This window comes from Asterias rubens, chromosome 5, assembly GCF_902459465.1.
Source record: "Asterias rubens chromosome 5, eAstRub1.3, whole genome shotgun sequence".
Classification (NCBI taxonomy): domain Eukaryota; kingdom Metazoa; phylum Echinodermata; class Asteroidea; order Forcipulatida; family Asteriidae; genus Asterias; species Asterias rubens.
Window position 1 is genome coordinate 15,950,750 of NC_047066.1, and position 13,352 is coordinate 15,964,101.

General features: G+C 41.0%; 1 protein-coding gene across 2 annotated transcripts in view; it reads right to left on the reverse strand.

Annotated features, from left to right (window-relative positions):
* Positions 1 to 400: 400 nt before the first annotated feature.
* Positions 401 to 13,352, reverse strand: part of LOC117290426 (aromatic-L-amino-acid decarboxylase-like) — a 31,256-nt gene continuing 18,304 nt past the window's right edge. For both annotated transcript variants that reach the window (XM_033771832.1, XM_033771833.1), the window contains exons 4-12: positions 9,896 to 10,018; positions 9,136 to 9,270; positions 7,953 to 8,096; positions 7,578 to 7,644; positions 5,499 to 5,593; positions 4,338 to 4,496; positions 3,795 to 3,893; positions 2,920 to 3,021; positions 401 to 1,619 (exon numbers count right to left, since the gene is read on the reverse strand). In XM_033771832.1, the coding sequence (XP_033627723.1) occupies positions 1,419 to 1,619; positions 2,920 to 3,021; positions 3,795 to 3,893; positions 4,338 to 4,496; positions 5,499 to 5,593; positions 7,578 to 7,644; positions 7,953 to 8,096; positions 9,136 to 9,270; positions 9,896 to 10,018 (1,125 nt within the window). In that variant the 3' untranslated portion in view covers positions 401 to 1,418. The remainder of the gene's footprint in view (positions 1,620 to 2,919; positions 3,022 to 3,794; positions 3,894 to 4,337; positions 4,497 to 5,498; positions 5,594 to 7,577; positions 7,645 to 7,952; positions 8,097 to 9,135; positions 9,271 to 9,895; positions 10,019 to 13,352) is intronic.

Sequence of the window (13,352 nt, forward strand, 5' to 3'; positions counted from 1 at the left end):
TACCAGCCAACATACCTTGTTATGTATGTGACTGGTTCCCTGTAAATTGTTGCTTAGCAGAAAGATTTGGTAATCACAATTGTCTGCTGACCTGGTTTATGAAGTTGGGCCCATAATTATCAGTGTTGTGTACGCACCAACAATTTCTCAACAATTCAAAGTTCCCAATTAAGGCATATTAAAGGCACTGGACACGTTTGGTAAATGTATAATTACTTGGTGTATCCCAAAATGCGTATAAAATACAAAAACACGGTGAACATTTGTACTCAATTATTGGTCATCGAACTTATAAGAGATGAAGAAAGAAAAACACCAGTGTTGTATTCTTTGTGTGCTTTCAGATACATAACAATTACTTGAATGAGAAACTACCTCTTTCTCAAAAACTCATTACTCCAGAGGGAGCCTTTTATCGCAAAGTTTTAAACCATCAACAGCTCTCCATTACTCGTTACCAAATACATTTTTATGCGTGGGGAGTGTGTGCTCGCTGAACTGTGTCATTAGGAACAAGCATATGGGATAGTGAGGGTGTGGGGCCTAGGGGAATGAGGGCGGGGAGTGTGTGGGGAGTGTATGCTCACTGAACTGTGTCAGTAGGAACAAGCACATGGGATGGTGAGGGTGTTTGGGCCTAGGGGACTAAAGGCGGGGAGTGTGTGGGGAGTGTGTGCTCACTGAACTGTGTCATTATGAGCAAGCACAGGGGATAGTGAGGGTGTGGGGCCTAGGGGACTAAGGACGGGGAGTGTGTGGGGAGTGTGCGTCACTGAACTTGTGTCAGTAGGAACAAGCACAAGGGATAGTGAGGGTGTGGGGTCTAGGGAACTAAGGGCGGGGAGTGTGTGGGGAGTGTGTGCTCACTGAACTGTGTCATTAGGAACAAGCACATGGCATAGTGAGGGTGTTGGGCCTAGGAGAATGAGGGCGGGGAGTGTGTGGGGAGTGTGTGCTCACTGAACTGTGTCATTATGAGCAAGCACAGGGGATAGTGAGGGTGTGGGGCCTAGGGGACTAGGGGCGGGAAGTGTGTGGGGAGTGTGTGCTCACTGAACTGTGTCATTAGGAACAAGCACATGGCATAGTGAGGGTGTGGGGTCTATGAGAATGAGGGCGGGGAGTGTGTGGGGAGTGTGTGCTCGCTGAACTGTGTCAGTGGGAACAAGCACAGGGGATAGTGAGGGTGTGGGGCCTAGGGGACTAGGGGCGGGAAGTGTGTGGGGGGTGTGTGCTCACTGAACTGTGTCTTTAGGAACAAGCACAGTGGATAGTGAGGGTGTGGGCCTAGGTAGGGGACTAAGGGCGGGGAGTGTGTGCTCACTGAACTGTGTCATTAGGAACAAGCACAGGGGATAGTGGAGGTGTGGGGTCCAGGGGAATATGAGGGCTTATAGTTGAACATTCCTATTCTTTCCTTATTTGTTATTGTTAACTTGCAGCCCATCTACCTCCTCCTTGATTGCATTCCAGGCATATAGTATATCTTCTGACTTAGTTTGGGCCGCACATACAGCAAATCGAATGATGAATTGCTGATTGAGGTGACTTCCAACCATGAAGATTTTTCCGGTCTTTGTGACCCTGTCAAGTAGCTCTTCATTGAGTGTGTCGGACCCCTTAACAAGGAAACCAAGGACAAAGTGTAAGTTTTATATTTTGGAACAAACGCAAAGAAAGATGACGAGTCTTTTAAAGGGTATATGTACTTTTTCCTAACAAAAAACAAAATGTCCACAGATTTACACTAAACTTACACAGTTTGAAGATTATGATAGTAGAAAGCTTCCCTTGAAGTTTTACTTATTGAGGTGACATAGTTTTTGAGAAATGAGTAAAAGTAATAATTTTCGTCTCAGTTTTAGCATGTAAAAACGTATTAACCAGTTATGCTATGGTTTTGGTATAATATCATAACTGGTTAAGGGGATTTTACATGCTAAAATAATTTTGGTCTCATGACACCAAATTTATTTTGTGACTTGTTTTACTTATTTCTCAAAAACTACACAACCTTATAGTTAATAATATTTGAAGGGAAGCTTTCCACTATCATTATCTTCAAACCCTGAAAGTCTAATGTAAATCTGGGAAATTTTGAAAAAGTACCCGAATCCTTTAAAACCAGTTGTCACATGTAAGTTGCGATGCAAATCCAGGAAGATGCTTGTTCTTTTATTCTCTGAACTATAACCTTTGACATAACAATATTGAGTTTTTACCACTGATCCCTGTGGTACATTAGGGAAAGATGGGACAGAAACAAAGTTTTTGATATAATTTGCCACACAGGGTAGATTTTACTAAAGGTTGTTTTAATTTTTCATGAATTTAACTTCTCATGAAATTTCAATGGTTTTAGACAGTTTCAGATACTAAAACCTAACTTAAAAAAAATTAATTTAGTGTCCCACTTCCCCCATCATGTGGCTCAAGATGGAACGCATGCATTGTATCCATGACGGGTCAGCTAATTATTAAGTTGCCATATGAAATATCTGCATGGGTTAAACAGGGTCAAATCGGGGCTAAATGGGACAACAAAATGCATGACCATTACCAGAACCATCAGTCTTTATTGTGACGAGTTGAGTGAGTCAAAATTGGTTTGAAACAAAATGTAATAATTTTTAACAATTAAGTTAACAGTTTTTAGCAATTTCTAGAATAGCAATCAATACAATTATATTTTTACAATGAAAAGTGTCCCAACCGTTCAATTCATAAAAACCTGATGAGAAAATGTCCCGTTTTATCCCGTATATTAACCCCCTGGGGTAAAATGGGACCCCCCAAAACACCTAGATATAAAATATTCACACGGCACATTTTGTAAATAACATAACTTGAGTACCCCACCCTCCAACGCACAAACCTCGACACCCCCAGCTGTCAAGTACTGCTGTTATTTACACTGACCTTAAGCCGGAAGCACACCAACCCAAGCACTACGTCTGCAACGATTTCAAATCGGTCATCTTGCCTGACAAAAGACTCAAACTCACGAGCCAAGCTCACTTGCTGTAATATCAAAGTTATCGGATATGGCAGTCTTAAAACACACTATAAAGCATGGCATAAAAGAGCTGGGCAAACAAGACAATTAATTCAATGTTTGAAGAATTAACCATTCTTCGGGAAGTTTTTATTTTCTGTTTTTCGAAACATTTTGTTTGTAGGCCTATGAAAAATGCCTGTCTGTGAGCAATTTCCATTGTATACTGTGTGCACAAATTACCCGAGTCATTCACATAAACAAATAAAGGGTATACGTAATCTCTCTAAGGGCGTGTCATAGCTCAGCGGTTAAGAGCGTCGAAATCAAACACTGGTGTTTTTGCTCAATAGAGTGTGGGTTAAGTTCTGGTTATGACACCTGTATCCCTATATGCAGGACCACAACACTTCTTCCTTCGGATCGGATCGGACGCAAAGCCGTTGGTCCCGTGTGTTGTGTAACGCACGTAAAATAATTCAGTGCACTTATTGTGAGGATAATGAGTCCCCCCCCCCGTGTTGGTTTGATTGGCTGCATACTGTGCCATAGCACCGAACATTACGTATGTTAAAGGAGTGGGTCTCATAATTCAAATGTACCTTGCAGGAAAATGCCGAATGCTGTAGCGCCTCGATGGTCACTGAGTGACGGATACGCGCAGTATATAAAATACTATTACTAGTATCACATACAAACAGTGGAAAACAGGTGGATTTTTGCACAATACACCAATGAATTGAATTGAATGGACATAGACCGAAACGGCAGTACACTTTAAACCAAAAACAACTCTAACCTTCCTCACGTGCTCCTGGAGTTTAGTCACACCAAACAGCCGTAGGACAAACCACAACTTGAGAGACCGGAACCTCCTTCCCAAAGGGATATGCCAGTGCTAAAATGAAATTGAGCAAAATCATCGAAAAGCATTCTGAGCTGTTCTTACCAGATGGGTTTTTTTTTAACTTGAGCTAAAACTTCTGTTGAACAAGGAGGTATTATCCGCTTATAATTTACAACATTTGCTGTTGGTAATACAAAACAAAGGCATGTGTTTATAATTATTCTTATTAATTCTGGTCATGAAGCCAAAGAGTCTCAGAAAAAAACCTTAATCACTCTACAAGGCAAGACCTATCCCCGTGAAGAGAAGACAGAAGTTTCAGCTTCAGGTACGGGAGGAATGCAACACATTATTTCAGGGAACCCCAAGAAACCAGACTGTGGAAACACAATTCACTAATAGTGCCCTGACGGGATCCGAATCGGGGTCCTAGGTGGGTTAACGTGAAAGGGGAACAAAGATCAACAATGGGTCAACTCGACCGCCTTATCTTACCCTGTAATCTACCACTACATCTTGATGTTCGTGCTTTAGGTACGTTGCATCTACTTGTAAAGCACTCACTAAATCAATCTGATTGCGAACCCACATCGCTGAACAGTCGAAGTTGACTAACATCCACTTGTGTGGATTGAAGTTGAAAGAGTCAGCAAACTATAAAAAATAGTAAACAAATTCATTAACTTAAAAATACAATACATACAACGTCTGCCCATGACTTTTATGTCATTAGTGCAGTTTGTATGGGTTTCATAAAACGGCTTTTGCATATTTTGGAGCCCCTGATAAATTAGACTTGATTCAAGTCCCGCTCTCGTGTGAGAGGTCCCCATCAAGCATACCGCAACAACTAGCAAACAACCCGTATAGAAGTGCGCCTCTTTGTCCAGAATGTGGTCCCGAGAATGTGCAGAACAGGTTGAGGAATTATATGGACAGGGTTTGGCTTAGGCTTCAGGCCAGTCTGTGGCGTTAAATCACGAGCTCCGAAGTGTGACGTCTGTGCGGCACCTAAACGTAGCCCGAGCCCTAAATGTAGCCTGACCTAAATGTAGCCTCAAACCTGTATCTAAATATCGCCAGGACCTAAATGTAGCCCCAAACTTGTACATTTAGGTCCGGGCGACATTTAGGTACAGGTTTAGAGCTACATTTAGGTCAGGCTAGATTTAGGGCTCGGGCTACATTTAGGTGCCACACAGACGTCAGATGTTGACAGAGGCTTGTTTAAAGCGCAACTCCCACAGCAGACTACAACCTATAGTATGGTTTCAAGTTGGGTTTTCGATCGGAATTATAGGGAAAATTTATAAACGCTATGGCAGTAGACTGACGTGTAAATCATAACTGTTATCGGTAATGTGCACGTGCTCAGAACGAAGTTAACAACGGAAATTACCTGGTAAGCCTGCTGCCACCTACCGTTCCAAATTCTCACATTTTCCTGATAGTGAACCTACATGAAGGGATACTTTACAATGAGCTCGTAGAATAACGGTATTTACAGACCAGCGTCTTTCCTAAAGCCATGTTTAAGAACTTCATGAATACAAGTTTGTTTTTCCCCTTGATAACTGGAAATAACAAAGTGCACATTATTTTAGGAAATTATATTATTATAGAATTTAATTTTATGGAAATTAGCATTTTACAAACCTCCAGTCCATCTGCCAAAGGCCGGAACTCTGGGCATATAAACGACGTCCCGGCATACGCAGCGTCTACATGTAACCAGATGTTCTCACGTTCACCTGCAACAAAGTTATCAGTAAATATTAAAGGCACTGGACACCTTTGGTAAGTTTCAAATACCAGTATTCTCACTTGGTGTATCCCAACATAGTCAACAAGTCTGTGAAAATTTGGACCCGATAACTACCAACAGCTCTCCATTGTTCATTACCAAATAAGTTTTTATGCTAACAACTATTTTGAGTATAAATTACAAATAGTGTACAGTTCCTGAAAAGGCAAAGTATACCTTTTTGGAACCGTTCAGTTGTTTGAATCTAATAATGTAGATGCATACAATAAATAACGTGTAAAACAATCAAATCCAAAAGATGGCCTTGTTTTTGAGGTGTCGACGAAAGCCCGGAGCAATTTATGTCCACGTAGGAAGAATAATGAGAAACGTAACTACGGTAACATTTATCAGATTCAAGTTTGGGGGCGTAACAATAATCTTTTTCGTATAATGCTTTATACTATCGAAAGCTGATGTCGTGTAAAGGTTCTTTCCAAAAGTTTGTATTGCCATAAGAGTGATAACCAAAGGTCTATAACGTCCCGTTTAGTGTAGTAATTGTTTCTACCCAAACGCCCAAGCTTCACAACACATAGGAAAACGGTTGATAATAGTCAACTGAGAAGAAACTATAAATAAATATTAACTTGCGGGTACAACCATGTGTAAATCTCTTATGGTGAGTGTTGGCTCTGAAAAGAGCCGGTTTGGTCTCGACTTTTCGAACAGTATACTCTGCTCGTCTTCAGGAGCTAACTAACTGCTTTACAATGTGGTCGGTTACTAGTCAGCTCACTGTCTAAAGCGAAGGCCTACACTTTATAATGGGAGGGATTTAAAAGTTAATCTATATTCGATGCTTGCATGTGCAACTCATTTTTTTTTTAAGCTATGTATGTTTTAATAAACCACTTTTGAATTGAATTGAATCTATTGTAATGGGAAACTCTTAAACGCTATGTGGCAGCACACAGGTAAATTTCCATTATTTCGTCAGTCTGAGCACGCTCATTTTTCTAAAGAACAATGGCTATACCTGGCAAGTCTGCTGCTAACAAGTGCCACCAACAAGTCTCCTATTAGGGACCAATCAGTGTTAGGATTGACAAATAAATCCTTACTTCTTATAAATTCAAATCTAAGAGATTAATTTTTAAATCTAAAAACGAATTGGTTTCCAATTGCAATCCTTTGTTTTCACGTTTAAATCCCTCCCATTTAGAGTATACCTGAGACGCTCTCAGTTACGGGTCGTCTGAACAGAACAGCTGGAGGCACATTAATCAATTCTTATTCATAAATACCTCAGACAAATTCGCTAGTCCTATATGTGGAGAGCGCGTCGTGTGGGGTGTTTAAAGGCAGTGGACACTGTTGGAATTTGTCAAAGACTAGCCTTTACAGTTGGTGTATCTCAACATATGCATAACAACAAAAACTGTGAAAATTTGAGCTCAATCGGTCATCGAACTTGCGAGATATCAATGAAAGAAAAAATACCCTTGTCACTCGAAGTTGTGTGCGTTAAGATAGTTTATTTCGAGACCTCAAGTTCTAAACTTGAGGTCTTGAAATTAAATTCGTGGAAAATTACTTCTTTCTCGAAAACTATGTCACTTCATAGGGAGCCGTTTCTCACAATATTTAACACCATCAACCTCTCCCCATTACTCGTCACTAAGAAAGGTTTTACGCAAATACTTATTTTGAGTAATTACCAATAGTGTCCACTGCCTTTAAACGGTCGATAATAACCAGCTAGAGATGTTTATAACCAGTTGTTTTCGGAAACTATCCGCGAGTCATGATGCATAACGTTTCTCGTTATGGCATTCGGCTAGGGCCTTTATCACACGGCAACGACCCTGCCGGTTTTAAACGGCCGTTAAAGAACTCGTCGCTACCCTTTTATTCCCTTATTTACACACACAAAAACTACAACTGTAAGCCAACCACTATGTTATCATTAGTATGTTAAGATTGCTTACATATTGCACCAATTTCTGTCAGATTGTCGAAGGCACACGATGTAGTAGTGCCAAGATTTACACAAACCTACCGGGGGAAAATAAACTACAATTAAAAGCTGTACAAGACCTTGGTATCTTGCCTGTCGTGATGAGACATTGGTTTCTCCCGCTAGGAGCATGGATGTTAGAGCAGACTGCTACATCTTCCCAAATGTTTACGAAGCAATTATGGATTGGTTTTATTGCTTTGCTCAATGGCACCAGTGTCGTGACCGGGGTTCGAACCCGTACTCTGCTGTTGACAACACCCGAGCTTGAGTCCGTTGAACTAGGCTGCTCGGCTATGGCTGAATAAAGGGGGTGTGATAAGGGCGTGACAAAAATGAAACTTACGAATGCAGGAATGAGTCCATTTGCCTTGTCTTCTTTGATAGCCTGTGCCAGTGTGTCCCCTCGTACCGCAAACTTAGCATCTGTTTGAAGTTTTCGCATTCTGACTGAGCTGATCAATGACGCTCTCTCTACTGAACAATGGGCCTAAAATATAGAAATTGTAATAATGTATGTTTTATATAGCGCATTTTCCATGTTCAAGTGCTTTACAATATTGTTAACAGAATGGGTTAGTTTTTGACATTTTTTTAAAGATGTTGATAGATCGTTGATTACGAAGAGATATTGTTAGCTTATTATATAGTTTGGGAGCGGCAGTAGTGAAGACTCTATCACCAAGTGTGGGCAGCGTCTTGGGAGATGGGTGGTTCAGCGTGATGCATTGAGAGGAGCGTAGGGAGTAGCGGGATGGTCGATAGCTACAAGTTCAGAGGAGGAGCATAGATCTTGGATGCGTTTGTAGGTGAGAAGGAGTATTTTGTATTCAATACGGGACCGGGGTGCCAGTTCAAATGAAGAAGGTAGTTGCAGAATAAAGTCATGCTCTTTAGTCCAATTTTCTTTAGCTCAGACTGTACTCGTTAATATTTATCTCCAATATTATATAACACCCAAGCAGATCCTTGCCATTTGATTGGAGGATTGTCTGTCACGTGATAGCAAATAAAAGTACCAATACACGCTGAGTCACTCACCGTGCTTTTTCGTTCCATCCGAAAAGTACCATTGCACGCTGCCAGCGTGCAATGGTACTTTTTGGATGGAACGAAAAAGCTGAGTAAAAACATCACTGCGTGCGCGTGTCGTAACGCAGCAGTGTTACTGCAAGGCATATTAGTAAAATTACTAGCATTCGGCTTCTACAATTAAAAATTGTAGGCCTACGCTTTGTTTGTTTTGAAAGTTGTATCTTTCAATCAAAATGACAAAGATCTACTTGGATGTTATATAAAACAAATAATGAATGTTTTTCATTCGTGCAATGGTGCGAAAATGTTCATTCGTTGAAAGCTGGAATGTTCCATTCAACTCGGCTCCGCCTCGTTGAATAGAACATTGCATCTTTCAACTCATGAACATATTCGCACCATTGCACTCATAAACATTCATTATGTGTATACCATTGTTCTCCAAATATCAAATTAAAATTTATATTGATAATAACTAAGTTAAAAATAGTTACGTATTCTGATGTATACGCGACGAGCTTTGACATGATTTCATATTGGTCTCTGTCTGGGTCCAGTTCACGCTGCTTATTTATTGTCTTCATCTTAGCTGAAAGTAAAGCCATAGCTGTACTCTCACTCGCTGTTCCCTGAAACAAAACAAAATAAACTGTCATGACAAAGTACATCTAAATTGATGTTAACTTTATCCCCGATGCAAAATTACTATCGTTGCGGTACCCGCTGAAAAACCAATACGATTCAAAATGCCCTATCTGCCGGTCTAGCTTGGCGGTCTACAGTGGTAGTATGCTTTATGAATGTAATGTTCTTTTTTGTTTTTAAGTTCCTCCATGGAAAAAAATTAATAAAATGTCCGTTGGCTCGAATGGGGCACTATGTGGAATGTGATTTCAGTCCCTGCACACCTGACTGCGTAAGTTTTCCCTGGAATATTAATTCTCTGGAGTTTTCTTCCGACATCTAGAGTTTTCTTCCGACATCTAAACTTAAACTCCCTGAGTGCCCTTGTCTTCTCTCCATTTTGGTTAATTCTTTCAAAGATTATGCTCATCTTTCTGAGAGTCAATGGCTTCACAACCAGAATAAATGAAATGAAATTGGTGTGTTTTTCTGGGTAGAGAGCGCGTTTAATTAAACTCGTTTCACTTTGTTTGAACATACACTGGAGATTGGACGTTCGCAAAATGTTATCGGCTGAAGTGTTTTAATCACACAATCATAAACTTGACGAAGTCCAGACTTGCTTTATACCTGAATCACTCCTCCACCCTTGCTGCCTTCAGTACATGTAAGGAATGATTCGGGGAGTTGAAGCATCTTTCCTAGCCAGTCTAGTGTTACAGTCTCCAGTTCTGTGCAAGCTGGACTGCTGATCTGAGTGTAAAAGTGATTCAATCTTAAGATACATTATTTATTTAAGTCACCACTTTGGGCTTATTGCATGCTCACGTATAGCAGTAGTATAGTTGAAGGCACGCACACCCCGCGCCAGTCCTGCAAGCGACTAGCGCGCATGCGCGCAGCGGTGGTAGGCTGGGTGTGCCGACCTAGTCGGAAGTGGGCTAATGCAATTAGGGCGAGCCACGCAGTGGTTAGGGGTTTGGCCCGAAGGGCCGATACGTGGGGGAGGGGGTTAACATGATGCATGGCATTATGTTGAGTGGTGTTTGAAAAACACCGCAGTAGTTGTCTCACGACAGTATAACTGAGTGCAAACCGTTATTGTTTGTACTCAGTTCGCGGTGCGTTAGTGATTTTTTAAAATCACGAAGCGCCGCATCACAAAACCACGCAGCACAACCGAGACGTATATGTCTTGGTTGTATTTTCACGAAGTGAAAACAAAGCGGTTGATTCCACGACGTCTGACAACCGTCGTGGAGAAAAAAAGGGTTGGTCGAGGATTAGAATGTGTTTATGTATATGTGTGTTTGCAGATTCAAATTTATTTATCTCACCCGTTGTCTCTAGTGCTACCCCGTCTGTGTAGGCCGGTGTCACTCTTGGATTTGGTGTTATGTATTACTAAGGAAGTCGCTTGTTCTGCACTTATTAAATGCTTAAATTCAACTACTGTGTGATCAAAATGGTGGACGGAGTAGTGTCATGTGTTTGTGTAATTATGGTTAAATTCAACGTCTGTGTAACCAAGATGGTGGACGGAGTAGTGTCATGTGTTTGTGTAATTATGATTAAATTCAACGTCTGTGTGACCAAAATGGTGGACGGAAAAGTGTCATGTGTTTGTGTAATTACGACGGAAGCGGCTGATGTTCGCACAGATTTTAATAAACTCGCCGGCTGTGTGACAAGGGGACGGAGTAGTGTCATGTGTTTGTTGTTATTTTCACTGATTAATATTTGCTGTAACCTTTTTATAGATTTTTGTTATTTGCTGGAACTTTTTAATGGACTGTTGTAACTTTTTAATGGATTGTTGATGTAATTACGCATTTGGTTGTTTTTGTATGGATTAATTTTCATAATAATAAAGCGCAATAAGAAGTTCAATAAATTATTATTGTTATAAGGTGGTGGAGTACTTTGTATGACGTCACATCCCATTCCCGAACATGATTTTAATAAGTTCGACGGCTGTGTGACAAGGGGACGGAGTAGACACTTGGTTAATTTCATCGTACATATTGATGCGTTTGAAGTGATCACACGTTTTGATGATTTGATTAATAATAAGCTCAAACCAGTTAATAATAATAATACAAAAAAGTACCCTGGTTGATTAAGCTTTGTTAAGCAACTATTTTAATGTAGATTATATGGTCTGTTAAAACATTTGTCTAAACAAATGATATGTTTTGAATTTGAACAGTAAAGACGATCACTTTGAAATCCCGTTTCTTTTCATTTTGAGTTTCTTGTCCAACCGTGTTCGGTATTGGGATGTGGCGTCATTGACCAATCAACTAATCGGAACGGGCACACGGACACGTATGGGAAACTTGTCCAGACGCGTTCGGAAATTGGATGTGACGTCATAGACCAATCAACTCATCAGAATGGGTATACGAGCACGTATGAGAAACTTGTCCAGATGTGTTCGGGAATGCGATGTGACGTCATAGACCAATCAACTAATCAGAATGGGTATACGAGCACGTATGAGAAACTTGTCCAGACGCGTTCGGGAATGGGATGTGGCGTCATAGACCAATCAACTAATCAGAATGGGTATACGAGCACGTATGAGAAACTTGTCCAGACGTGTTCGGAAATGGGATGTGACGTCAGTTGGGCGAATAAGAAACTTGTCCAGACATGTTCGGGAAAGGGATGTGGCGTCCTAGACCGATCAAATAACCAGAACGAGTATACGAGCACGTATGAGAAACTTGTCCAGACGTGTTCGGAAATAGGATATGACGTCAGTTGGACGAATAAGAAACTTGTCCAGACATGTTCGGGAATGGGTTGTCACGTCATACAAAGTACTCCACCACCTTATAACAATAATAATTTATTGAACTTATTATTGCGCTATATTATTATGAAAATTAATCCATACAAAAACAACCAAATGCGTAATTACATCAACAATCCATTAAAAAGTTCCAGCAAATAACAACAATCTATAAAAAGGTTACAGCAAATATCAATCAGTGAAAATAACAACAAACACATGACACTACTCCGTCCCCTTGTCACACAGCCGGCGAGTTTATTAAAATCTGTGCGAACATCAGCCGCTTCCGTCGTAATTACACAAACACATGACACTTTTCCGTCAACCATTTTGGTCACACAGACGTTGAATTTAATCATAATTACACAAACACATGACACTACTCCGTCCACCGTTTTGATCACACAGTAGTTGAATTTAAGCATTTATTAAGTGCAGAACAAGCGACTTCCTTAGTAATACATAACACTAAATCAAAGGGTGACACCGGCCTACACAGACGGGGTAGCACTAGAGACAACGGGTGAGATAAATAAATTTGAATCTGCAAACACACATATACATATAAACACATTCTAATCCTCGACCAACCTTTTTTATTCTTCCACGACGGTTGTCAGACGTCGTGGAATCAACCGCTTTGTTTTCACTTAGTGAAAATACAACAAAGACGTATATATACGTCTCGGTTGTGCTGCGTGGTTTTGTGATGCGGCGCTTCGTGATTTTAAAAAATCACTAACGCACCGCGAACTGAGTACAAACAATAACGGTTTGCACTCAGTTACACTGTCGTGAGACAACTACTGCGGTGTTTTTCAAACACCACTCAACATAATGCCATGCATCATGTTAACCCCCTCCCCCACGTATCGGCCCTTCGGGCCAAACCCCTAACCACTGCGTGGCTCGCCCTAATTGCATTAGCCCACTTCCGCCTGGGTCGGCACACCCAGCCTACGACCGCTGCGCGCATGCGCGCTAGTCGCTTGCAGGACTGGCGCGGGGTGTGCGTGCCTTCAACTATACTACTTATAGCGTCTGCACATCTGCACGCATGTACCTGACGCTAACAGTGGAAACTTCACGTGTATGCTTAAAACGTGAGATTATTACAACTATTTCCCACGTTCACGTTCACGTTGTTGCAGCTAAACCTCCCTTATGTAACATGTAGCTCTTAATTCACGCGTGCTCTTAATTCATCAAAGATGACGGCCAATGACGTCTATTGCAATCCATCTTTTAGGCCGCATCCGAATTGGCGGTTACATCTACTGCTACGAC